General features: G+C 46.4%; 1 protein-coding gene across 1 annotated transcript in view; it reads left to right on the top strand.

Moving 5' to 3' along the window:
• The first annotated feature begins 472 nt into the window (after window positions 1-472).
• CNKSR1 (connector enhancer of kinase suppressor of Ras 1) overlaps window positions 473-24,492 on the top strand; it is a 424,353-nt gene continuing 400,333 nt past the window's right edge. Inside the window, exon 1 of the mRNA XM_078682672.1 lies at window positions 473-596. Within this exon, the coding sequence (XP_078538798.1) occupies window positions 545-596 (52 nt within the window). The 5' untranslated portion in view covers window positions 473-544. The remainder of the gene's footprint in view (window positions 597-24,492) is intronic.

Genomic DNA, 24,492 nt, shown 5'->3' with positions numbered 1-24,492 from the left:
CTTAGCAGCCAGTAGGCTGCAGCACGGTGACCGTAAGGCTATCGTAGCCATTAATGGCCGGCAATTGAAATTTGTATTCAGAAACAGTGCTTTCAAACCACTAACCGGACGTTTTTTTCGGAGGGAAATCATTAGGAAGTTAAAAGGAAATTCCAAATCTCTCAGATAAAGGAGGTTATGCGAGGGCGATAAGCGCAGACACCTCCCCTTTCAGTTGCTTCATGTTTCGGGCCCCGCCTCTCTGGCAGGGTTAGCCTTCTAGGAAGGCTGGCGTCAGAAAGTTTCTCCCGCCCGGTTTACCTGCCAGTCCTACCTCTCCGCGGTGTTCCCACCCCTGGTTGTCGACACTGCCCGCTGGGGGCATGGCGACTTGCCACCATGTTTACGCCGCGACATGCCCTGCTTCCTTAGACCATGCACCAGGCCCCACCCTCCCAGGTGTAGTCCTGCCCAAAGGCAGGTGCGGCGAGTCTCAAGTGTGGCCCCGCCCCAAGGGATAGCCCCGCCCCTTCGTCTTTCCCGGAACCACAACAGGAGCCGGGCCATGGAGTCTATCCGAGGGTGGGGCCCCGGAGAGAGCGCAGCCTGGCTCAGAGGTGAGGGGTCTGAACTGGCTCTTGAAGTGCGAGTGGGAGTTCCTGGGAACCCCGAGGGTGCTAGTGGTTAAAGAAAGATATGGAAGGCAGCTCTGGAAGGGGGCAGAGAGCCGTCCTACCCTGCGGTGAAAGGGGTAGAGGCGTACACCAGTTGATTCTTGGGAGGGGAACTTAATCCAACACTAGAAAGGGGGAGCGCATGATGAATCCAACACCGCTCTGAACGGCGAAGATGGGAGAGTCCTAACCGACTCTTATAAACTCCGAAAGAGTTGAATCCCAGCTCTGAAAGCGAAAGTTCTTATAGATTGCTCTAAAAGGAAGAGAGATTATCAAACCATCCTTCAAAGAGTGTGGTGTAATGCAACTCTGAAACAGTTATGGCTTATAACAGTTCTGGAAGGTTCTTGTCCCAAACTTTGAAGATGGGGATGGAACCCAACTTTGAGAGCCTCGGGCGCATCCCATCTCTGGCAAGGGGATGGTATAATTGTGCGACAGGATGGCCGGTTTATGCGGCAGGGTTGACTGAATTATGTAGCAAGCACAGGCAAATTATGTGGCGCAATGGAGCACATTTTGTGTCAGTAGTATTTGATTAGTTAGTTTGATATTATTACAAATGTTAACTCTGTCTGGGCAAAGCTTTCATTCCATTAGTAGCAGTTTAACACCCAAAGGCAGCAATAAGCAACTGAAATGTGACCAGTCAACCTATAGAAACAGCCGTTTATTCACACCACTACATTTTAGTACCTTTTGATCTGTATGAGCTAGAAATACATTGATTGTATACATCTTCACATTATGCAGGAGATGATGGACTATGGGGCAAATGCAACAAGTCCATAATTATGTGGAACATGCTGCAGCTGCAGAATCGCATACTTCCTGAGACCCTGAGTATTTAGCCCGATTCTTAAAGGTAGATGAGTGTATAACCATCTATAAAAGAATGAGGCTATGCTCTGGCTGTGTAAGTGTATAACCTAGCTAAGAAAGGTTGAGGGTATAAACCATCCCTAAAAAGATGTGGCATTAACTCCGATTTGAATGGATGGAGGGCATAACCCATTTATAAAGGGATGGGAGGCATAACCTAGCTGTGCAATGGTGAACCGGTATCCTATATCAAAAAGAGTTGGAATACCAAACTCTGAAATATGGGGTATAACCTAGTTGTGTAACAGTAAGTTTATAGCCAACCTCTGAAATGTTGGGATATGATACAATTCTGAGAGGGTTCTCCCTGTAGGATTGAATTAGAGCACGGTTTAATATTGTAGGAAACCAAAAGACCTTTGGTCAAATATCATAAACATTTTTTGGATAGAAATGACCATTAGTAATAGTAATTAACATGGAGAATCATTTCTAGGAACGTTATTCCTTCTACAGTGTTTTTTTAATCCTACTACAATTTATTTTAGTTAAGTTTTAAAATGCCTTTTTCTCTCAAAGAGTTAATCAAATAGCTTCAGTGTTTTTAAATAAGAATGCAAATATACAGCATAAACGGACAGCATAAATAAACAGCAGTTTTTAGGCAGTAAAAAGTCTCATCCTATTACAGGTTTTAAAATGTATTTCAAGAAAGTGGTTCCTGACTGGCCGCTAGATCTGGCCAATAATAGAATGTGAAGTGCTGTATTTTTTACGCAATTGACAGTGCGTCTAGCATAAAATTAAAAACGAGGATTGGCCTGGTGTTTCATTTTGTTACTACCTTTTGTAGTAAACCCTTTCCTGCACAGTCCAAGCTTTTGTTGGGCGGTTTCTATGCTTGGATGCACCCATAGGTACCAGGGAGTTGACTTTAGCTTTGTAGGCACTAAGAAGAGGATCTTGCGAACAATTTCCACAATCTGAGTGATATCGAAGACACCTTTTACTGTGCTTAAATTCTTCCTAATAGGGAACTATCTATATTTGGGCACTTTTTGCTTCAATGATTTCCCAAAGACGAACTCTTTGCCTTGGCGAAGTTTGCTGAAATATGTAATTTGATATAAAAACCAACTCATCCTTTTTTCAATCTCTGCGAGTCTCTCTATTCTGGCTGAGGTGATCACCTTGTAAACCGCGTGTAATAGCATTGAGATGCTTGAGTTTGTGGTTTTTCTTAGCAAACAGTGTATTGCTGTTGGAAAGTAGGAAGACCCCTTAAAGAATGACAACAGGGTGGGTTTCTGTGTATTGTTGATTAAACCAATTTTTCATTTTGATTCCATCGGCCACTGAACTATTCATCATGGTTTTCGTGCTACTCTCCACTAATTTATATTTGAAACGTAACAATCCGGGGCCGTATTACACATTATCACTGTTTTCACCCCGCGCACCTTTCAAAAGTTTCACCGGGCGCAAACGGTAATAATGTGCCCCATTATTGTGTGTACGCTCTGCCCCCAGGGCAGCCGCGAACTGGCGCTGCACTGGGGCAGCGCATTCTTGTGCAAACACAGAGCACCGCTTCGTGTTTTCATGGTGCAGGCGGCACCCGCCTGCTCTTCCAAAGTGGTTTAGAGATCCCCTTGTAGGCTGGTGCAGTCACTGACTGCACTCGCCTGCAATCGGATGCCTGGAGGGTCTAAGGTACCCCCTTTATCCCCTTCAGAGGGCTGCTGTGAGGAGACTCACTGACCGTGCCCCACCTTTAAAATAGCGCCCCGTCAGTGCACCTCCTGAGGGCTTCTTTGACTCTGCGCCCTCGTTTGTAATATGGTACAAAAGGGGGTGGTGATGGACATCACCACCCCCTTTTGTACTCGTTTGTAATATGGCGCGGGCGCAGAGCCAAAGGAATTCCCTAATTTGCTGGGGGCACTCCCTTCTGTAAATGAGGGAACACCCTCGGATGAAAGCGCTGGCGCTTTAAGTGCGCCAGCGCTATTGGTATTATAGAAGGGTGCGCACAAGTGTCTGCTTCCCCTTCTATAATAACAAAGTACCACGGATGCACGCAAAGCTGGGCAAAGGCCCGTTGCACCCCCGGGGCACCATCTGTAATATGGCCCCAGATGTATGAGGATTGACCCCCACCACCCCCCACCCACCCCAAAGGCAAATTGTTGAAAGAATCCAGAAAGTCAAACACCTGCCTTTCTGTGTTCTTGAGAAAGCAAGCTTATGGAGGCATTGTACGAGGTCGAATAACTGTTCCTGAACTCAACTTGCTATTCTGTGTTGATCCTGCTTCCTCAACCTACTTCATCAATATCCTCAGCTTCAGTTTTGAAAACCGCAATGAATTGTCTCTCCTACAAAAAAGTGTTTTTGGCAGTGTACATAATGTGGTGTTGGCACTGGAGAAACCGGCCCCTATGTCCGACATCCAGTAATATACGGCTGCTAAAGTATGTTGGCACTGAATTGAGAATTTTGGGAAATGTAAATAGTTTATTTTACTTTGTCTGTAGTGGAATACACCAGAACAGTTGCTACTGTAACTCTTTGAGAGTAGACCGGATACAGAATATCTTTCCTTACGGCCTACACTTAGAAGTGGCTTGTTCCATGACTGCGGAGTTCTGTTATTCCAGTTTGTTTTTAGTTAAATATTCAGTTTTGCCATTGAGAGACTAGCACACAACAAAGAAGCTGGCCAAAGTGAAAGGTGTGAGAGAGTGGTCATTGGGCCATTGAAGGCGATCCCTGTTTTTGAAAGATTTCATTCTAATCAATCATCCCTGGCGTAAGAGGATGTTAGTTGAGACGGAAAAGTCTCCTGGATGTTAACCCGCTGTATAGCCTTGCCATAAGTGTTGAACTGCAAACAAAACTTATAACTTATTTTATTATGACCTTATTGCCACATGAAAATAGCATGTGCACAGAGGCCTATGCATGTCCATGACCATACAAGGGCCGCCAAACATGCCCCTATAGTAGGCAATGGGCTTCTGTCATGCACTGGGTGTTTCACATGAGCAGTGGTGACAAAATACCATGTTTGAATCGTTAATGTGTGTGGACGAACCGTTTCCTCTGTCAACGAGAGGAGTCTACTGAACCCTCTAGTGGAAAATTCTTCTTTTATATGAAATCTAGAATCTTGTGCTAACTTCCAGCATGCAGGTCAAGAGCTTGTGCATTTGTGTGTGGACCTGTATGGTAGTAAGACTGAAAGTGATGTGTGAGTACTAGAACCCATTATAAAGTCTCCTAGTTTACCCTGGCACGAGATGGAGGCTGAGGACCGCCTCCACGAAACAGTTAAATGTATTTCTTGCATTCCTGTCACTGGCGATCAAGATACTGAAGTGAGGAGTCTGGAGACCAGGCTCCCATTACAAATTCCATAAGGCGTTCTTAGGGAAAGACTGCTGTTTAGTTGTTCCCAAGTACTTTCATTTAGTAGATGGTAGTAATGAGGTGTAACACTGTCGTTTCTGTTGTTCAATTTGAGGAAGTTGCTTGGCAGGCCTGCCCCTTTGTCTGTTTCTGATTGTTGCTTCAGGAAGGCTGGTAACACACAGGTGCAGAGAACGCCTACTTCATTGTGCCTGTGTTATGGACACTCTTGTTTAGAGCCAGCCCGCCCCCTGTTAGAGACATCACTTTGCACAAAGCCTGTGGGTGGAAAGCAGCCGAGACTTTAATTCTGAAAGAGAACCAACCCAAACTGGTTCCAAAGCCTTAAACAGTACGTCCATATCTCAGACTAGAAAATGTGAATAAAGATGAGATCCCAACCACCCCTTCTGATTCCAATCCTTATTTCTCCTTGACCACAGAAGGGAGTGCTCCACAGAGTACTCAAAGAGCTAGACTGCAGCCAGGGATTGTCTGCCTGACAACTATTCTCCTAGAAGTGAAGGAACATTACCTGAAGTCAGGACTCTCTTCTGTGGAGGAGCTGCTTGTCTCATTAGAAGCCTGTCTGCCCGATGAGAGAGTGAAGGACTCTACCTGGCCCTGCAGGAGGAGAGTCTGCCCAGGAGGAGGAGCCCAATGCATTCGCAGCCTGAGAATCCCAAGAGAAAGCCAATGACCTAAGAGCGATCCAGCAGTGACCTATGCTGTAAAAGGATCCGCTGGTCTTTATGTACAGTTCACAAGTGAGCTGTTTAAAAAAACATGTGTATTTATGTGAAGCTCCGTGTTAAGTGTGGACCCAAAAGAGTGGTGCTTCTGCTGCTGGTGAGTACAGGAAATCCTGGCTGCTACCAAAGCTGACAACCCTTATTGTCCTGGAAGGCTTATCTACCCCCCAAGGTATAACCACAATGAACTTTGCCTGGTGACTGCAACTTCCATTGCTGGGCACTTGATTGCAGCTGACCTGAAGGGCTGCTATTGATTAAGTCTAGTTCTGCTGAAGACTGACCTCCCCTAGCCTGCACCTCTATCCTTGCTCTGAGTGAGGCTGCCACCAGTTTCCCCCATGCAAGTGCGGTGTACCTGTTTGAGACAATTTGCAAAAAAAAATTGAACTGATTTGCTCATTTAGTGAGTGAGAACATTTGAGCCACCTGCACCTCTATCTAATATTGCCTTAGCAAATGGAGGATTGGGGTTGTTAACCCCTTCGGGGCTGATGACGAGCTCAGCTCGTCATGAGCGTAACCTGCCGTACGCTCATGACGAGCTGAGCTCGTCATGTAACGTGGTAATTTTGAAATTGCACCGCATCGATGCGGTTAAGAGGGATCACGACTATTATGAGAGGGAGAGCGAATGCCAGGTAGGTGGAGTTGTGCGTAGCACCTTGTTGAACGCACTTTATATTGTATCCATCAACCACCTCAAACTTGGAGTGCTCAAAATCGAATTCTTATTGATCTCAATGCCCAGTATCGCCCCTAGTTTTAAAGACTGGTTCCCACATCTCGGTCCCTTGAGCTGTACCCCACACATCATGGACTCAGGTAAATCTCTAGGAAAAGTCTTGGACAATAACCTCTCCATGCAAAATCACATCAGTGCCTTCACCAGAGGAGCTAACCCATCAACTACACGCTTTAAGGAAACTAAAACCTTTCGTTCCCATAGCAGATGTAAAAACTGTGGTTTAAGCACTTGTGATATCTAAATTAGTCTATGGTAGTGCTACCCTTGCAGGCCTTCCGAAAATAAGACTTGCACTTATTTTTCAGCTGCTGGCTGAAAAAAGCGTGTTCGGGGAGGGTGGGGTCCGACCATAGATGGGAGGAGTAGTAGAGTTGACTGGGGTGCATTTATAAGTGCGCATGTCAATTTGGCCAGCTGTCTTAGGGTGGTCAAACAGGCATGCGCAGTTAGGTTTCTCCAACCCACCTGTATTCCACAGCCTTGTAGAGAAACGGCACAGACTCCCTGAGCGAGCGGAAAACCAGCCCACTCAGACCAATGATCACGCTCCTCTCATGCAGCATGAGAGCAGCACAGGGACTGGTTGGGGAGTCTCTGATGGTGTTCCAGGGTCTGCTGGGAGCAGGAAGCAGCAGAGGCGCAAGGTGGCACACATCACGGGATCAGATTTATTTATCTCACAGTGAAGTCAGCTGATACAGAGAGAGAGAGAGAGAGAGACAGAATTTGAATGAACGTAAAAGGTCATGGCAGACTAAATTAGGGGCATAATTATAAAGAAAGTCTCAAAAGTGCACCCATGGTATATGTCCTTTCATTAAGTGCAGCTATACGGCTTTTGTGAATTCCCAACAATATACAAAAGTAGGGCAAAAAATAGTACTCCTAGAAAATATTTCTGAACTGCATTTTAGCATGAGCAGATATGCATGTGTAGATTTGCTCATGCGAGTGTTTACAAATTTACTTTCCATCCAACCACTTTTTTCCCAACTCTGGAAGAAGGCTTACGTCTGCCTTTGTTAGGAGTAAATTTCCAACATTTCTCAGTATGGGAAAAGATTAGAGAAGAGTTGTTGTAAACCCTTACTACATACAAGTTAGTAGGTTTGCACAGACTCAAAAGGGCATTCTAAACCTGGAACTATTGTTTACCACTACCTTCAGCCCCAGTATGTAGATCTGTGGAAACGTGGCAACACAAGGGCATTGCAAGTATTCAAACACTACTATGGTATGAGCCCTGGCATAATCAGAGAAGCTATATCAGAGCTCTTATATAATGAGATTGCTAACATTATTTGTCACCGCACTATATGGCACCAAAGGGACATGTGGATTTTGTTACAGGACAAGTAGATTTATGAAGAAACCTGCCCCATCTACAAGTAGATATTTTAATAAATTCCACACCCCTGTATTTCACTGAAATGCCAAGGCCTAGGATAACTCTCCCTCATTACTCCAAGAGTCAAGTCCAGAAAGGGTGTGTGTGTGACCCAGTTTGCAGAACCATAGTAAGTCCGGCCTCCAACTCTGTCAAAGGACCTGAACCACCACAGTTGAGGGCCTATTAGACCATCAGCCCTGTACCCTCCACTGAGCAGGACGCAACAACGGTGCATGAAATTAGTTTTCTGCACTTTGTAGCTGCTTATGTGACTGCTGAACCAAAAGCTTGGTGTCCTCAACATATTAAAGGAGGAGCAGCTAAAGTTTTTTTTTTTTTTTTTTAAATTTTTATTTGTTATTTATTCAAGATTGAAGTAGAAAGCGAGGAAGAGTAAGAAGGAGAAGAGAAGGAGGAGAAGAATAAAGGAACAGGCGACAAACCGCCACATATCCCCACACAGGGTGTGCTGATAATATTGCTATAGAACCCCAAGCCATATATGGTACCTGTGCTGGTCGCCGCCCATGTCTATGTTTGTGTTCGCCACCTAGCACCGATTTGGAGGGTGCGGCAAGTCCGTAGCAAATGTCCAAAGGGTTACAAGAGAAGGCGTCCCCAACCAGAAGCACATGTATTCAGGAATGCCACTCAGGTCACTTCCATATGCAAGGTATGTCGCAACGAAGAGTAAACTGCAACCCCACCCCAACACCCCTCCAGCCCCCCACCCCCCACCCTTCCCTTGGTGGTGGCGACCAACATCCATGCAGCACAACGTCACATACGTAAACGGTTAAATTTGAAAGAGGTGTAATGCACGAAGCGCTGGGGGGCAGACCGCAGAAGGTAGACCTCGGGATAGGAATCTCACTAAGGGACCCCAGGTAAACATGAAGTTTTTAAAATTCCCCAAAAATATATCAGACAGTCTCTCCATACTCAAGAGTCGCCACAGCCGCGCGTGCCATAACGAGATGGCCGGTGCAGATGGGTTTTTCCAGGCGGCTGCTAATGTCAACTTGGCCGCCCCTAAACACAGCCTTACCATGCGCTTATCCGCTCTAGTCTGATGTTCCAACAATGGATCCCTAAGTCCCAGTAGCACATATTCTATTGAATTTGGAACCGGATAGCCCAGTACATCTTTAATATGGGACAGGATCTCGGACCAAAAGGGTCGAATGGTGGGACAATCCCACCAAATGTGGCGGAAATCCCCCAACATACCGCAGCCCCGCCAACACCTATCTGAGGTAGTCGAAAAGATCCGATGCAACTTAGAGGGGTATAGATACCAGTCAAACAAGAGTTTTAAGTGAGCCTCTCTAAGGTCTGTGGAGTGGTTATGTGCCGCCACATCCTGCCAATGGCTCCTCCACTCGTTGTCAGAAATGTCCCAACCGAGGGTAGCCTCCCAGTGGTCCATGTAACGAGGGCGGGGGGCTGTAATTAGCCTCAATCATTCTTATGAAGCGGGGTGAAAACCCAAAGGCCTCCAGGGTACGATGTAAAAAGCCCCAGTCGACGCGGTCAAAGGCTTTCTCCGCGTCGAGTCCTACCAAAACCGTCGGGATGCGAAATCTAGTAGCCTTCTCGATCAGGTGGACCACGCGTCTCAAGTTGTCATGAGTTTGCCGTCCTTTTATAAATCCGGACTGGTGCGGCTGCACCAGAGCCGGCATCAAGTCCTGCAGTCTCCCCGCGATTATAGACGAGTACAACTTAGCGTCCAGGTTGAGGAGGGCTATCGGCCGGTAAGCAGCGCACTCGGTATGATCTTTCCCCGGTTTGGGGAGAACGGTGATCAAAGCTTCGGCCATAGTCTCAGAAGTTCTGCCCTCCGATGCCATGGTATTAAAGAGGGAGACAAGTAATCGCAGAGGTCCGACGCAAACGTCTTGTAAAACAGGGCAGTGTAGCCGTCCGGGCCCGGTGCTTTGTGAAGTTTTAAAGCCTTGATGGCGTTTAGAACCTCTTCTCTAGTGATGGGGGAACCCAGCAAGTCGTTCCATTCTCTGGAGACCGGTATCGGGAGACCATTCAGAAATGCAGATTGAGCCTCTGGGTCAAGGGCGAATAGAGATCAGCGTAAAAGCGGCCAAAAAGATCCGCTTTGTCAGCGTCACTGTGTTGTACAGAGCCCGCTCGGTCCCTTATTCCCCCAATGTAGTCCTTCTCGCGCTTATCGCGAAGTTGCCGTACCAAGTGTCGCCCCACCTTGTTCCCTTGAGAGTAGGAGATGCGGCGGAGGCGGAGGAGGGTGAACTCAGCCCGGTTATTATAGTGGGCCCTCAATTTCCCTCTCACCGCCGTCAACGGACGGAGAGTCACCCGAGACGGGTTGAATTTGTGTGCCTGTTCCAAAAGAGCAAGCTCCGCTTCCAGGGCCTCCCTTTCCTTTCTCCTAAGTTTATTGAGGTTGGCGTTAAGGGCGAGGCAGGTGCCCCGCAGGTAGGCCTTGCACGCATCCCAAGTGACATACACCGAGGTATCAGAAGGCGGGTTAAGCGCCATGAAGTCTCCTATAGCCTTCCGCAGCTCCTTACAAGACACCTCATCTCGAGTCAACGCCACCGGAAAGTACCACTTTCGCCAACCGTCCCCTCCAACATGCCACTGCAGGCCAAGAACCACCAGACTATGATCAGATATCGAGATCGGAAAGACACTGGAGAATCGGGTATCCCCCCTGAGGGCCTGACTAATAAAAACATGATCTATACGGGAGTAAGAATGATGTACAGAGGAAAAAAATGTATAGTCCCTAGTCTGTGGGTGTAAGAATCGCCAGCTATCCACCAATCCCAAGGCCTCTATTTGTCGTTGCGTTTCAACCGAAAACACCCCCGAGTCTGCTCGGCGCGCTCCTGAACTGTCTATGCCTTTGTCCCACACCATGTTAAAGTCCCCCAAGAGGAACAAGTGCCCCTCCACAGAGTTTCCCACCCTGTCCAGCAACTCCTGTAAAAAACCATTCTGTCCAGCATTAGGGGCATACACAACCACAAAAGTACATTGTCGGCCATACAAGGACCCCTTCACCATTAGCCATCGACCTTCCTTATCACCGCTCACCCCCAGAGGTTGAAAGTGAAGGGACGCCTTGAACATGAGGGCCACCCCCTTATGTTTAGTGGATGCTGACGCCCTATAAATGAGGGGAAATTGTCGGTGCCGAAGTCGAAGTTCATCCTTCCTGGCGAGGTGAGTTTCCTGGAGGGCCACCACATCAAGATGGTGATCCGACAGGTACTTCCAGAGCTTTTGGCGCTTTTGCGGGGAGTTGAGACCCTTCACATTCCAGGTTCCTACACTAATAGGCATTGTGACATTGGGATTCTCTGCTCTGGAAGCCCATCAGCATGGTCCTCTCCCACTCCCCGACCAGTGTTACCTCTACTTCACATGCACCCGGGCTAGGCCCAACTCCGAGCTTCCCCTGCCAGCCCCTTCTCCACCCCCCATTTGTCACCAGAGCCGCACCACCAGATCTCCCAGAGCTAGGCACACATGGCGTCCCGCAAGGCAGCCCGTACTGATGACAATTGGATAAAAACACCACCACCAGCGACCAGGCCAATGTCCCTCCCCGGGAAACAGCACAACGCCCAGCCAAGCACTCCATGCCTCTCACCATCAAGCAGCCAGCAACAATGACATAATTCGCAATCATGCAGGAGGCAGAGAGTGCTCTAGGGAGAGGCCCCCTGCAACAGGCGTCATCGAGGAACACCTCTAATGCAAACAGCACCTCGCACACACAGCTTCGGGGCGCCACCACCATCCCATCCCCCCCCACCCCAAGTCCCAACACCCCTCACCCCCAGAACCCTCCACCCCACACCCGCAAACAGAACAACAATAGAAAATAACAGAAGGCACTGAACCTGAACAATGTCCTCAACAGTTCCAGAAGATCACAGGGTACAAGAACCCCTCTGGAATGGGAACGGGGAGAGGGTACCAACTCGGTGACCCCCAGGGCCACGGTCCGGGGTGTCTTCTCCAAAAGTACAAACGCACCCCCGGGACCTTAGGGCCAGATCCCCTCCGGCGCCAATCTGCTATAGATCCAGGATCACGCTGCTCCTGAGCTTTGCTGAGAATCGGCCAACGTGGCGAAGGCCACCGACGCCACCGCATCTCCTCGTTCCTGCAAGCTGGCTGCGCTGTCCGGCCGCCGCCGGTTCGGGGATGCACCAACTCTTTGCCAGGATGACGATCGATGCCGTCTCCGCGATGCAGAGGTACGTGCCTCTTGAGAAGGAGGAATGTCATCCAGGCCCAGCAGGTCCTTAGCCACCTGAAGAGAGCGGATTTGCTCCAGCCGGTTCTGCCAGCGGAATATGATATGGAAGGGGTGCCCCCACGAGTAGGGGATGTTGCGGTCCCGTAGAAAAGCAGTCACTGGGCGGAATTCCCTCCTCTTCTGAAGCGTCGACGCCGCCAGGTCCTGGTAGAGCTATGGACGGTGGTCCCTAAATTGCAAGGAGGAGATGGCTCTGGCTTTCCGCAGTATGCGTTCCTTCACCTGGAAGTCGTGCACGCAGACGAGGATGTCCGGAGGAGGCCCCCCACCTCTCCTAGGTAAACCGACTCTATGGACCCTATCCATTCTTATTTCCTGCACATCCTCCTCGGCCTAGATCTGTAGGAACAGGACCAGCACATAGCCACGTAGATCCCCATCCTCACCCTCCCAAGGGACCGCACGAATTCGGATATTGTTCCTCCTAGATCGGTTTTCCAAGTCCTCTGAGTGGGCCTGCAGATCCAGATTCTGTTCAGTGAGGCGGATGATGTCCTGCTGAAGTTGGTGCACGTCGTTCGCAACATTCAGATCATGGTCCTCCAGCGTCGCCACTCGTTCGCCAATTCCATCCACATCTCTCCGCACCTCACGTAGGTCCGACGCTAACTGAGCACGGAGGTCCGAGATGTCCTCCTTGATAGCGGCAAACAACTCAGTCATAAAGGCCTTGGTGGCGGACGCCTCATCATCCGATTGCCGAGACGATCCACTCGCCCCAGGAGAGGCCGGCTGCTGCGAGGATTTAGAGGCGCCATCCTTCCCCGACTTCCCCTTACGTAGAGCGTTGGACATCTTCAGAGCTCCTAGATAGGTGCGGGTCAAGGCGATTTCCCCTACTCCAGGAACCAGAGGCGAACACCACTATGGGATCTCCAGAGCAGTAAGAGGCCCACTCAGTCCGTCCGCCCCAGCTGAGGTACGATGCAGGCAGCAGCCACCCTGTCAGGATGGCGTCGATGGAGCTTCCCGTCAAGCGGCGCCTCGATGACAAGTAATGCAGTGTCTCTCGGGATCCGCAGGTCAGGGTCGCAGAGCGCAACTCAGCCCCAGAGGAGGAGCCAGATAAAATGGCTCCGCGGCGGTCTCTGCCAATTAACGCACCCAGGACACTTGGCGCCGACCCTCCGCAGCTAGTTCCACCACCGGTCAACGTCGGGATCTGCGGCTCCAGCGACCGTCCGTCGCACCCTCCAAGCCGCACGATGTGCTGCGTGACGTGACCGATCCGCTTAGGCGACCCACAGGGCAATGTGGATGTCCAGCCGCCACTTGTCTGCACCCCCCCAATGCGAGGGTGGCACCGCGTTGATCAGTAGGGTGAGGTCAGGGGCAATACACCACAGCAGTCACCAGGCCGCCTCCACGCTGTGGGCAGTCAGCGCGCCCTGCAGGTCTCCCGGTGGGCCCTGTCCACTGGCCTGGCTCCACCCGTCTCCTCTCCCAACCAAGGTGGGGGCCCACTCACCGGATCCAGGTCTCCTAATTACCCCCGTTATGCTCAGCCTCCGCTGCCCTCCAGGCGCCTCCTCCGTCCCCCTGGACGTGCACTGCGGCGCCTCCGTGCTCCGCCGACTCTGGGCCCCCTCCGCTCCTCGGGCCGTTACCTTCAAGCACCCCCGGGGCACACCGATAATCGTGTCCGCCCCTCACTGGCTCCTCACTGCTCCGGCAAAGCGCGCTCCAACTCCGGGAGCCGGCGCAGGGTGACTCACGGCCGGGACGCGGTCAGAGCTCTCCTCCTCCACGGCGGGCTCCGCGATGTATCGAGCCGGCCCCCAACAACTCCAGACCGGGGATTCACAGGCCCCAAAGCGTCGCCGCTCCTGTAGCTGCCTCAGGCGGCGCCTCGCCTCGCCGACGGCTCCGGGTCACTCCGCTGCGTGTCCGAGACCTCCGCCACCGTTCTGGGGCCAGTCCGCTCACTCAGCGCCGTGCTTTAAGTAGCTTTGCTGGATCGGCGCCGGAGAGGTTAGGAGAAGCGTCCTACTCCGACGCCATCTTAGCCACGCCCCCCGCAGCTAAAGTTTTTAAAGAATTCAATTGGGGTCGCATTCATTTAAAGAACAACACTATGACGAAAGTGTACATCCGTGCAGAACTCCCATGAGCTGCATAGGAAATCTGGTACATGCGTGTACAATTTTTCCACAGTACAGCAGATTCATGAGAACCGCCTAGATCACTTTTGGATTTTCTCTGGGGACCAATCGAGAAGTGTGGTTGGCAGAGATCACATTGGTGACCAAATTGTGGGAGACAAGGGAGGTCAAGAAAGAGCAAGATTGGAGTATTGCTGTGGTGAGAGTTTTGTCAGACATCCAGAACGGAAACCACAATTGTGCCTTTGCCTGCCAAAAACATGCTTTGTAAAGGTCTGCCACTTGAGACTTTTAATTCAAGGCCTGAGTTTTGCAATATAAGTTGTCCTAGTTTGAATTTTTAGGTCTCGCTAGCGAATGCAGCGCAGCTGCTTCGCTTGGCGAGACTCTATTGCTGCCGCTTTCCTTCCCAAAGGGAGACAAACCATGTGCGCGCCTGGACAGGCGATGGGCACGTGCATGGCATCTCCTATCTGGCGTCTCCTTTATAGTGATAGGAGCTTTCACGTGCGCTTGATTTATTAGCGCTATCAAGCATTCACCGCCTGAGCCGGATTTAAGTGGTCCTTTGATCTGTAGGTCAAAAAACCCTTCCATTGTCTGCCTGGCAGTAACGCTTGTTTTCTTAAGACTCTGCTCAGCTAAAACGTTACACGTTCTAGTATCACTGGCAAAAACCTTAACTATTCGCAAAGAGAAGGGGACCCCTGGAACTAGTAAGAAGTACACTTAGACAGGGAAGGTACAAATATGTAAAATTTCTAGGGCTACTTCATGACCGTTAGCAAATCCCTATTGTTTAATTAAGGGAAAACACAATAGTGACAATCAAAACAAGAATATTTTAGAAAAATATTCTTGTTTTGAGTGTCACTGTTGTGTTTTCCCTTAATTAAACAATAGGGATTTGCTAACGGTCATGAAGTAGCCCTAGAAATTTTACATATTAAAAACCTAAACTATTAAATCACTGGTCATAGACTATTCTGTTTGCTTCGGTTTTCAGTCTAATGTCCGAGTATTACTTAGTTGACTATGCAGTTGTAAGATTCATTGTCGTTACCTCTCTAAAACTTAAATCAGCCTCACATTCTATTGTCACCAGCATTAATACGATGCATTTCAAGGCTACACGTCGTGTGAATATACTTGCCAACAACAGCAGCGGTCTGAGGTACCTCATCGTAAAACGAATCCGATTCAGTCATGGAAACATGTGAACCAAAGTCTCAGTTTTCTTCGAACCCAAGATGCACCCGACTGCAGTCTGATCTACCTTGTGTTTCAGGACCTCGCCAACTCCTTAATTGAAGTGTGCAGCAATATACGGCGCATACATTGCTGTCAAATAGAAGGCCAAAAATTGGACATTCTTCACACAGCTAACAATTGTAAATCAACCCTAGCCTAGAGAGTAGTGTAACATTTTTGCGTGTTGATGTTGGCACAGTCGGCTGATTCTACAGATGCCTCATTAAGCTACAACCTCCCACGCCAGACATGTTTCTTTTTTTAATATTTTTTTACAGCATTTCTCAAGGAAGTCTCGGGGACAATAGTGTGATTTAAACTGCTGTGTCCCGGGCCAAAGCTTGAAAGAGTCTGGGGGTAATTCATTCTGACATTAGTTAGCAGAGCGAATTGCCAGAAAGCGATTTTTCAGGGAAAGTCTCCACACAGAAGGAGGATAAATGAACCGCTGCTAACATTTGGAGCCACTTTAGGTTGCAGATAAGCGGTTGGGCCAGGTGTCGGGCAGGGGTGGGGGCCATCTGTCTTCCTGGACTCTCTTGGGGTCACTGGTGGCTCCTTAGTGTCCTCCACCAATGTATCTGCCTTTGAGCAGGAACATTATTTATTTATCCAGGTGTGACCAAAAACTCAAGTATTTCGTAAACAAAGCGCAACACTTCTAGAGAAGACACTTCTAATTTCCTGTGTGCAGCAGACAAAAACATGTCCCATTGCATACACTCCCTTTTTTTTTTTTTACGTAGCTCGATACGAAGGCAAGAGGCCTTTAAAAAACACACTGTGTGAAATAATGACATGGGGCCATTACCATGTAGGTGACACAGCATAAAAGTGAAGCAATACACGTAACAGTGCGTGCTTTACTAAAATGCTAATCATGTAAAGCGCTCCAATACCTTCGGGTCAAGTTTGGGCTACATAAATCTGCAAAAAAAAGCTCGGGTGACGGAGCAGGGAGAGAGAGCGAGACCGTCACAGAACCGCCCACGGGGGATCTCACCAAAGAAAGGTATGTGCACAAATGCACTCTATATCCAACATTTCTTTAACTTTCAAAGTTTCTGGTTGCAAGTACTCTAGTTGCAGTTTTTATGTTTTTATTGTGCACATATTGCCAGCGTTAGCAACGCTGAAAGAAAATATGTACTAATTTAGCAAGTGGAAAAATATATACTATCGAATAGGAACTGCAGTCGCTCCTCGTTTAACATGTATGTGCTGGGACATAGGTGGATTATTTCAGGTGAGTAGAAGGGGACAGGCGACTAGAATCTCTCAAAGGAAATGCTGCAGTTCTGGGCGGAGTCCTCAAGCTCATTTGGAACCCGCTGTAGGGTATGCAACTGTGCAGCTGCCAGTCCTTTTCTGGGGGCTGCTTTTCTGGGGGCTCCTTCTGTCCTTGATTTCAGGTCAGGACAGTGGCACTACCCATCCGTGTGCTAGAGCTGCACACTACAGAAGGAAGTAGGAGGCAGATCCAGGTTGTGTGTGTTCTTTAATGAAATGTTCCGTGGGCCCCTTAGAGCCACTCCACCATCCTTAGAACCACTCCACCATCCTTAGAACCACTCCGCCGTCCTTAGGGCCACTCCGCCGTCCTTAGGGCCACTCCGCCGTCCTTAGGGCCACCCCGCCGTCCTTAGGGCCACTCCGCCGTTCTTAGAACCAGTTGAAAAAATGTTTGTTTTACAAACATGAATAAAACACATTCATTTACAATGCCAATAGCTTAAACTCGTGTAAAAGCGAGACCTATTGCATTGCAAATACTTGTTTAAGAATGAGGCAACTGATGCTTTGTTAAATCGTAGTAGGATATAACCACTAGAGAAGCAGCTACTTGGTGTATTGCACGAATGAGTTGCTCAGTACCTTGATAACTAGCAGTGGGCTGACATCTAAATCGGACCCCAAGCAATTGTTTTGTTGGACGGATCTTTGGAAGGTGTCCGTTGTAAGAGGAGCAAACAATCTTGTGAACAGTTGTAGGTGCAGTTATATCAGTTAAGACATTCAGCCCAGGGCAGAAAGTAATAAATGCAAGGCTTGTTTCAGATTGTATATATTTATAAGAAGTGGCTGCTGATATAAGATCCTTTGAGGGAAGACGAGGTAACTATACTATGTCTAATGCTCTAAAACCTTGGAAGGGTCCTGAAAAGCTCCATAAAAGGGCATTTAAGTACAAGGATATGAGTTTTGTGGAACAGTTTATTTATGCAGAGGAAGGATTCATATCTGGTAACCAACTAATATGGCACAATATTGCCATCAAGTAGATCTGGTGACCTCATAATCCACAAACTAGAGGAATTGTTAATGTCACCAGAACCCTGAGATGGCAGCGTAGCACCATATTGCTTGTTCCCCCGTTATGTATTTTTTTACATTACATGTTTATTTTACGGTACTTAGCTTGAAAATATTAAGGTACTCTCACTGCTAACTTAAATAACACACATACATTCACTTCATACACTTCATACAACTGCACATTTTGGGGGGTATTTGAAACTAAGCCAGAGGGCAATTTGATGTATTTTAGCCAGTGTGTTGTATATTTATTTTGCATGTGCTTTCTGTTCCGTCCATTCCTGTTAGTTGTTTTTCATCTGTCATTTTGGGTGATGTTCTAGTATTCCTTTTTTTGAAAGACTGTTTCAGGCTAATGCGACAGCAAGCAAGCTGAAGGCACGCGGCTGGTTTCACCCAAGATGTATGGGGTATTTTTTGTGACCAGCATAGGACCTAGGAATGGCTATACAGGAGACCAACTGCTACATGTTGGTAAGTAGTGTAGCAACCTCTCCCTAAGCTCTACTATTTGTACGGTAGAGCCAGGCCCATTCAATGTATCAAAGGTAAGAAGCCTGCACTTCTGAGGTGTGACCTATTAAATGCAAAATCATTAGTGAAACATGCCACATAATCCCCGTGGCTACCAGAGACTTGGATGTACTGGTTATAGCAGAGACGTGTACAACCCCAACTCCGTATCAGACTTAGATTTAGTTTGTCCACCAGGGTTCAAAGCCTGCCATAAACCATGGGTAAATAAAAAGGAAGAAGGAGTAAGAGTCTTATATAATGAAAAATTGATTATCTTATCACTCTCACTTGAAGAGGTCCTGAAATTGTGGGGCTTACCCTGAAAACAGAAAAGGGTAGTGCCTTTTCAGGCATCCGCTATGGACCTCCAGGGCATCCAATATCCCCTGATTGAAGTTCTCTCTAGTATTGTGCTTGCACAGCCACACTTCATTTTGGGGGACTTCAGCTTATGAGCGGAGGGGTACCTGTCGCCCCTTTTAAAGAACTGCTAGAATCTTGTGAGATTTTGAGTCTACAACGAGTACATGGCCTCACTGATTGGGTTGGACATACTCTGGATCTTATTTTGCCCCAGATGGGATGATTTATGTGAAAGTGATTGTACCACTACACTGGACAGACCAAGCCTTAGTTTCATTTAATATAGGAACCATGTTTGCCAAAGTTGGCTACTATGCCAACAGGGAAAGGAAGGGCTTGGCATAAACTGAATAAGCCAAATATAAAGCCACTTTTTAAACTTTCATACATCTTTGGCCCTAAGAACTCGGTGGAGGTCCATTATCTTTCACATGAGCTGGGGATCTTAGAAACATTGGCCAAATTGAGTCCCTTCACTAATCTGATACCATGTCGCAGACCATCTACAACTTGGTATAACTAATCATTAAAACGCTTAAATTAATGGGCGTGGCTTGCGTGCCGCTTTGAGATGGCGGATCGCGCTTGAGCTCCGGGACGTCAGCGCTGTTGGGACGAGTTTAGGATCCCTTTTGAAGACGCTGCATCCTCCTCTCCTGGCATCTTGCTTCGGAATATGCTGTGACTGTGCTGAGGGGCGCTACTTGTACTGAAGTGGGCAATACATTGCTATTTTTCAGTGTGAAGCTCCGTCGCTCTGATTTTGCGAGCGGCCGCCATTTTGTTTCTGTGGTGGCGTCACTCGTAGCTTTTTCCCTCAAGTGCTGTGGCGGCTTGTGGACATTTCAACTGCCGAAATGAGGTGACCTTTTATTTCCATTTAGCCCAAGGTGCTCCCACGGTTGTATTACTTTGCTTGCAGCCATTTACATGATTTACTATGTACAACAGAGTTTTTTTTTTCTCTTCTTCTTTGCCCCTCAGTTGAACCTTTTTGCGCTTTTCTGACCACCTTGACATGCTGTGTTTCTCAACCTGTTTAGAGGTTTGCCGGTCAGCTTGAAGGCTCTGCTATTTTACCCTGTGATGGAGGCCGTTATGACATTTCTCTTTTCAGTTCCTTCTGTTTGACATTTACTGCGGTGATTCTGTGGTTATATTATCTGCTTGCTCTCCTCACGCTTTCTCCTGTCAGTGAGCCTTGGGGAGTTTGCCACTTTTTGGTCTTTTATTGCAGGCTGGTCTCATGGCCGACAATATGGGTCCTCCTTCCACCACCAAAGATTCGAAGGGAGCTCTAAAAAGATCTAAGCAAACCTCTCCTACTCCAGAATCTTCTCAGAAAGACTCCAGTGCCACTTTGGATACTATCTTATTGCGTCTAAATGCAGTACATGATATCGCGCAATCTACAAAGACTAATACTGATTTATTGCAAGTTGAGGTAGCAGCTATCAGAAATAATTTTAAAGCGTTATCTGTCAGGGTTGATGCCACAGAGTCCCGCATTAGTGGTGTGGAAGATTCTACGCATCAACATTCAAGGAATCTTCAACAACTGGGACGCTCAATGGCAGCTTTGAGGAGAGATCTCACGGAGCAGGAGGATCGTAAACGAAGAAGCAACTTACGAATTTTTGGTTTGCCTGAGGAGACAGAAAAGTCTGCCTCATCCATGATTGACTTTCTATCCCAATGGCTTCCTTCGACTCGAGATTGAGAGAGCTCACCGTGTTCCTTCGTTCAGGTCTAAGTCCTCGACAACTCCTAGGGCTGTCAGCTTCAAACCACTGAGTCATTAACACTCAGAGCAGATTTTGGCCCACATGAGGAAGGTCAAGTTTGTGACTTGGGAGGGTCATCGAATTTCTAACTCACAAGATTTTGCCAGAGACACTGTCATTCGTAGAAAGGGGTTTCTTAATCTACGGAAACGTCTTATGGACATGCACATCCCCTTTTCTTTTGCTGGTTCTTCTAAATTTCGTGTCAGACTCCATGGTCGTTCTAGAGTTTTTGATGAACCTTCCGAGCTTTCTTCTTTTCTAGATAACCAATCTGAATCACAGATGGACTCTTCTTCTGCTCCTGGTTCTTCTAGAACATGATTCCTTTGTTTCTTTTCTTCTGTGGTTTCTTCATATTCTTCTCTACAAGATGTCACTGTTTCAGTGCTGCATGTTGTTTGGGACTTGTTCCTCTTTTTCAGTTGTCGTGCTTTTTGTAGCTCCAACATAACAGATGGTGTCTTCTCCTGCTTTTTGTTTTTCTGGGACGTGTTTCTTCTTTTAGCTGTAGTAGGTCACTGTTTTTCGGTGTCATAGGTTGTTTGTGTCTCATTCCACCTGATTAGGTGCCTAGTTTCTTCTTTTTCCATCTTTCTGGTTCCATGTAGTTTTTAAGCTCCCTATTAATCTTTGTTCTCTTTTTCGTTTCGCTTCATTCTGCTTTGTGTACCTCTCCGTATACGTGGGTTTTTCTTTCGTGATTTCAATTATTTTCCTTGTACAATTTTAATTGTTCTTTGTCCTTATCTTTGATATTTGCTTCACGTGGTGCTCTCTTGTCCTATCATAGTCTTGACAGACTTATTTAGTATTTTCCTCTTCCCCTTGCATAGTACTACCCCGCTTCGTGTTATCTTTTTGGTTTTTGCCTCTTCTTGCATTGTTTTTGCTTGTTATTGTAGTTACGTGCCCGCTCTGTATTTTTGGTCTTATCGGTGGTCCTTTGTCTATTTGTATGCCTAGGCATTTTCATCACATTTTCTTTTCTTCTGTTTCCTTGTTTTAGGGCTGTTTTATACACCATATTATTCTTATTTTTGTGTTGGTTATATAATCATAGGTATAGTTTATTGGTTTTTTAATATTACAACACTTACTCCATTTCCTACACCTATTTATTGTGTTTCATTACTGTATACCTTAAGTATGCATTATATTCAAATGTTTCATTGTATATTTCTTCATGATGTTTTTCGGTTATTACAGTATTTGATACGTACTAAGTTTGCATATTTGCTATGTTTAATTAATTTATTGAGTGCTTATATCTTATGTACATAATTCGTTATTTTCCTTCTACCTTCATGAATTATATTGTTAGTTTATAGATTATAGCTCATAGTTATTTATGATGTTGTTCTTATCGTATTTTTTGCACTCTACCTTTACATATTTACTAAGTTTGCTCCATATATAGTATATTCGCTTATTCTTCACAATTGTTTGTTCTTTATTTAGTTTGCCGTACTTCTATTATTATTGCTTGTTCATATATATAATCGCGATGTCTTCATTTTGTTATTTATTGCGCCTTCATATTCCCGTCTTCCTCTTGCTTAGAGGCTTTTTACTAATTTTTCTCTTTTACTATGCTCTATACTGGAATTACCTTACATCTACTATTGTCTCTTCTGCCTATCATATACTTTTTCTTGTCTTAAATAGGTTTGTTACTTACAATCTTGTTCACTCCCAGACAGTCCTCTTGCTTCCAGCATCCATGTCTCCTCGAGTATGAGTTTGGTCCTTTATAGACCTCCCCTGGTGGGTCTTCTCTCTTTACTATTTCTAGTCTTTTGTGTAGCTTCTCTTTCTCTTTTTCTTTTCCTCTTCTCCTCCTTCCCTGTCGTTTTCTCTTTCTTCTTGGATCCTCGAGTTGTGCTTTCTTTTTCCGTAGAGAGTGGTTGGTCTTGTGTGTGTGTTATTTGTGAGTGTGTTATTAGGAATTTAATTTCTTTTATCATGTTTCTTGTCCGATTTTTATTTCCAAGGTAGCATATGTCTGGTTTGAATGTTGTGTCCCTTAATGTTAAGGGATTGAACCACCCGGTTTAGAGGGCCATGGTTCTTGATTATTGTAAGTCCCTGTCCTCGGACTTAGTGTTTTTACAGGAAACGAAAATCTCCTATAAAGAAGCGTTGTCATTACGGAAAGAATGGGTTCTTGATTTGATGTGTTCGGATGCCCTTGGTAAAAAGAATGAGGTCATAAGTTATTTCTAAAAAATCTGGTTTGTCAGTCATTTCTGCTGAACATGATTCTGAGGGTCGTTGGTTGCTGTCTTGATTGTCTAATGGTTCTAATGATCTCTATGTTTTAAATATTTATGCTCCAAATGCTGATGATCCTTCTTTTTGGCAACCGAGTATAAAAAAATTAACTCTTACTCCGCATAATGGTAATTTGATTGTTGGCGGTGATTTTAACATGCCACTTGATCCAGTGCTGGACAGAAGTTCGGCTTCTTCTCTCCGCCCTCCTAGAGCTCATAAACAACTGCTAAACATGTGTTCCTCAGTAAATCTTCAAGATATTTGGCGTCTACATAACCCTACCGGAAGTGACTTTTCTTCTTCTCCTCTCCTCACTCTAGCTTCTCTCGTATTGATTATCTCCTAGTTCATTCGTCTCTAGTGCAACATTCTTCTTCTCCGTACATTCACCCTATCCTTATCTCTGATCACGCGGCTGTTTCTTTTTCTCTTCTAAGTTTAGTTCCCAAGAGAGAGCCTTCCTCTTGGAGACTAAATACTGAAGTTCTTCATGACGATGCTCAAGTTCAGGATATACATGATGAGATTGAACATTTCTTTTCTAATAATGAGGGCTCAGTTAGTTTCCGGTGGTTTTGTGGGATGCTTTTAAAGCTACACTCCGGGGTCACATTATTAAAGTCATGGCGAAAAGAAATGCTGCTATCAAAAGGGAACTCGCGGAGTTAGCAGATCGTATTAAACACCAGGAGTCTTCTTTTCGACGTACGAATGATAAACATTTGTTGCAATCCATTAAAACTTTGAAATATTCCTACAACACTATAGTTACCAAACGAGCTCATATTGGGGTTCAAGCTCAGAAATCTAAACGATTACTCTTGAAGAATCGGGCTGGTAAGATTCTAGCTACGACTTTGAAATTTCAGGAGTCGAGTTTTAAATACTCTCAAATCTCTTCTCTTCTATTACTGATAAATCTGGTATCAAAAAGTTTCAGACTGCCGAAATTCTTAGGTGTTTCGGGATTTTTATAGTTCCCGCTATACCCCCACAAACCAGTCGTCCTTTGAAGCTTGCCAAGAGTTTTAAAAAACTATTGCTCTTCAAACTGTATCTATTGCGGATGGTGAGAAATTGGGTGGCCCAATTACATCTGATGAAATCATAGAGGCTATCAAATCTACTCGGTCTGGTAAAGCTCCTGGACGGGATGGTTTTCCCATTATGTTTTACAAAACTTTTCTCTCGTCTATGGTTCCTAGTCTTAAAGCTGTTTTGGATGTGTTTATTCACAACGGCGCAGTTTCGGGCACTGCGGCATATGCTACTATTGTAGTAATTCCAAAAGAAGGGAAAGATGTCTCAGATCCCAAAAACTTTTGCCCTATTTCCCTTCTTAATATGGAGGCCAAAATCTTTGCCAAGATTCTTGCTAAACAGCTAGAATCCTATATTCCTTCTTTGGTTTATTCATCCCAAACGGGTTTCGTGAAGGGTAGGCTTGCTAGAGACAATATCCGTACTTTCTGTCATATTCTAGGTACAGCTAAGTGTTCTACGCTTCCAGCTGCTGCCCTTGCCTTGGATGCCGAGAAGGCATTTGACAAGGTTTCTTGGCCTTTTCTCCATGCTGTTCTTCGTGCACATAATTTTAGTGATCCTTTTGTTAATATGATTATGTCCTTATATGCTTAGCCAAGAGCGAACATCCGAGTTAAAAGGGCTACCTCTAATTTTTTCAATCTTAGTCAAGGTACCCGTCAAATATGCCCGCTATCCCCGCTTTTCTTTTTATTAGCTATTGATTCCCTTCTTAGACTCATTAATCTACACCCGGACATCAAAGGAT

This window comes from Lissotriton helveticus, chromosome 3_1, assembly GCF_964261635.1.
Source record: "Lissotriton helveticus chromosome 3_1, aLisHel1.1, whole genome shotgun sequence".
NCBI classification, from domain to species: domain Eukaryota; kingdom Metazoa; phylum Chordata; class Amphibia; order Caudata; family Salamandridae; genus Lissotriton; species Lissotriton helveticus.
This window is presented reverse-complemented; position numbering and strand designations above follow the sequence as displayed.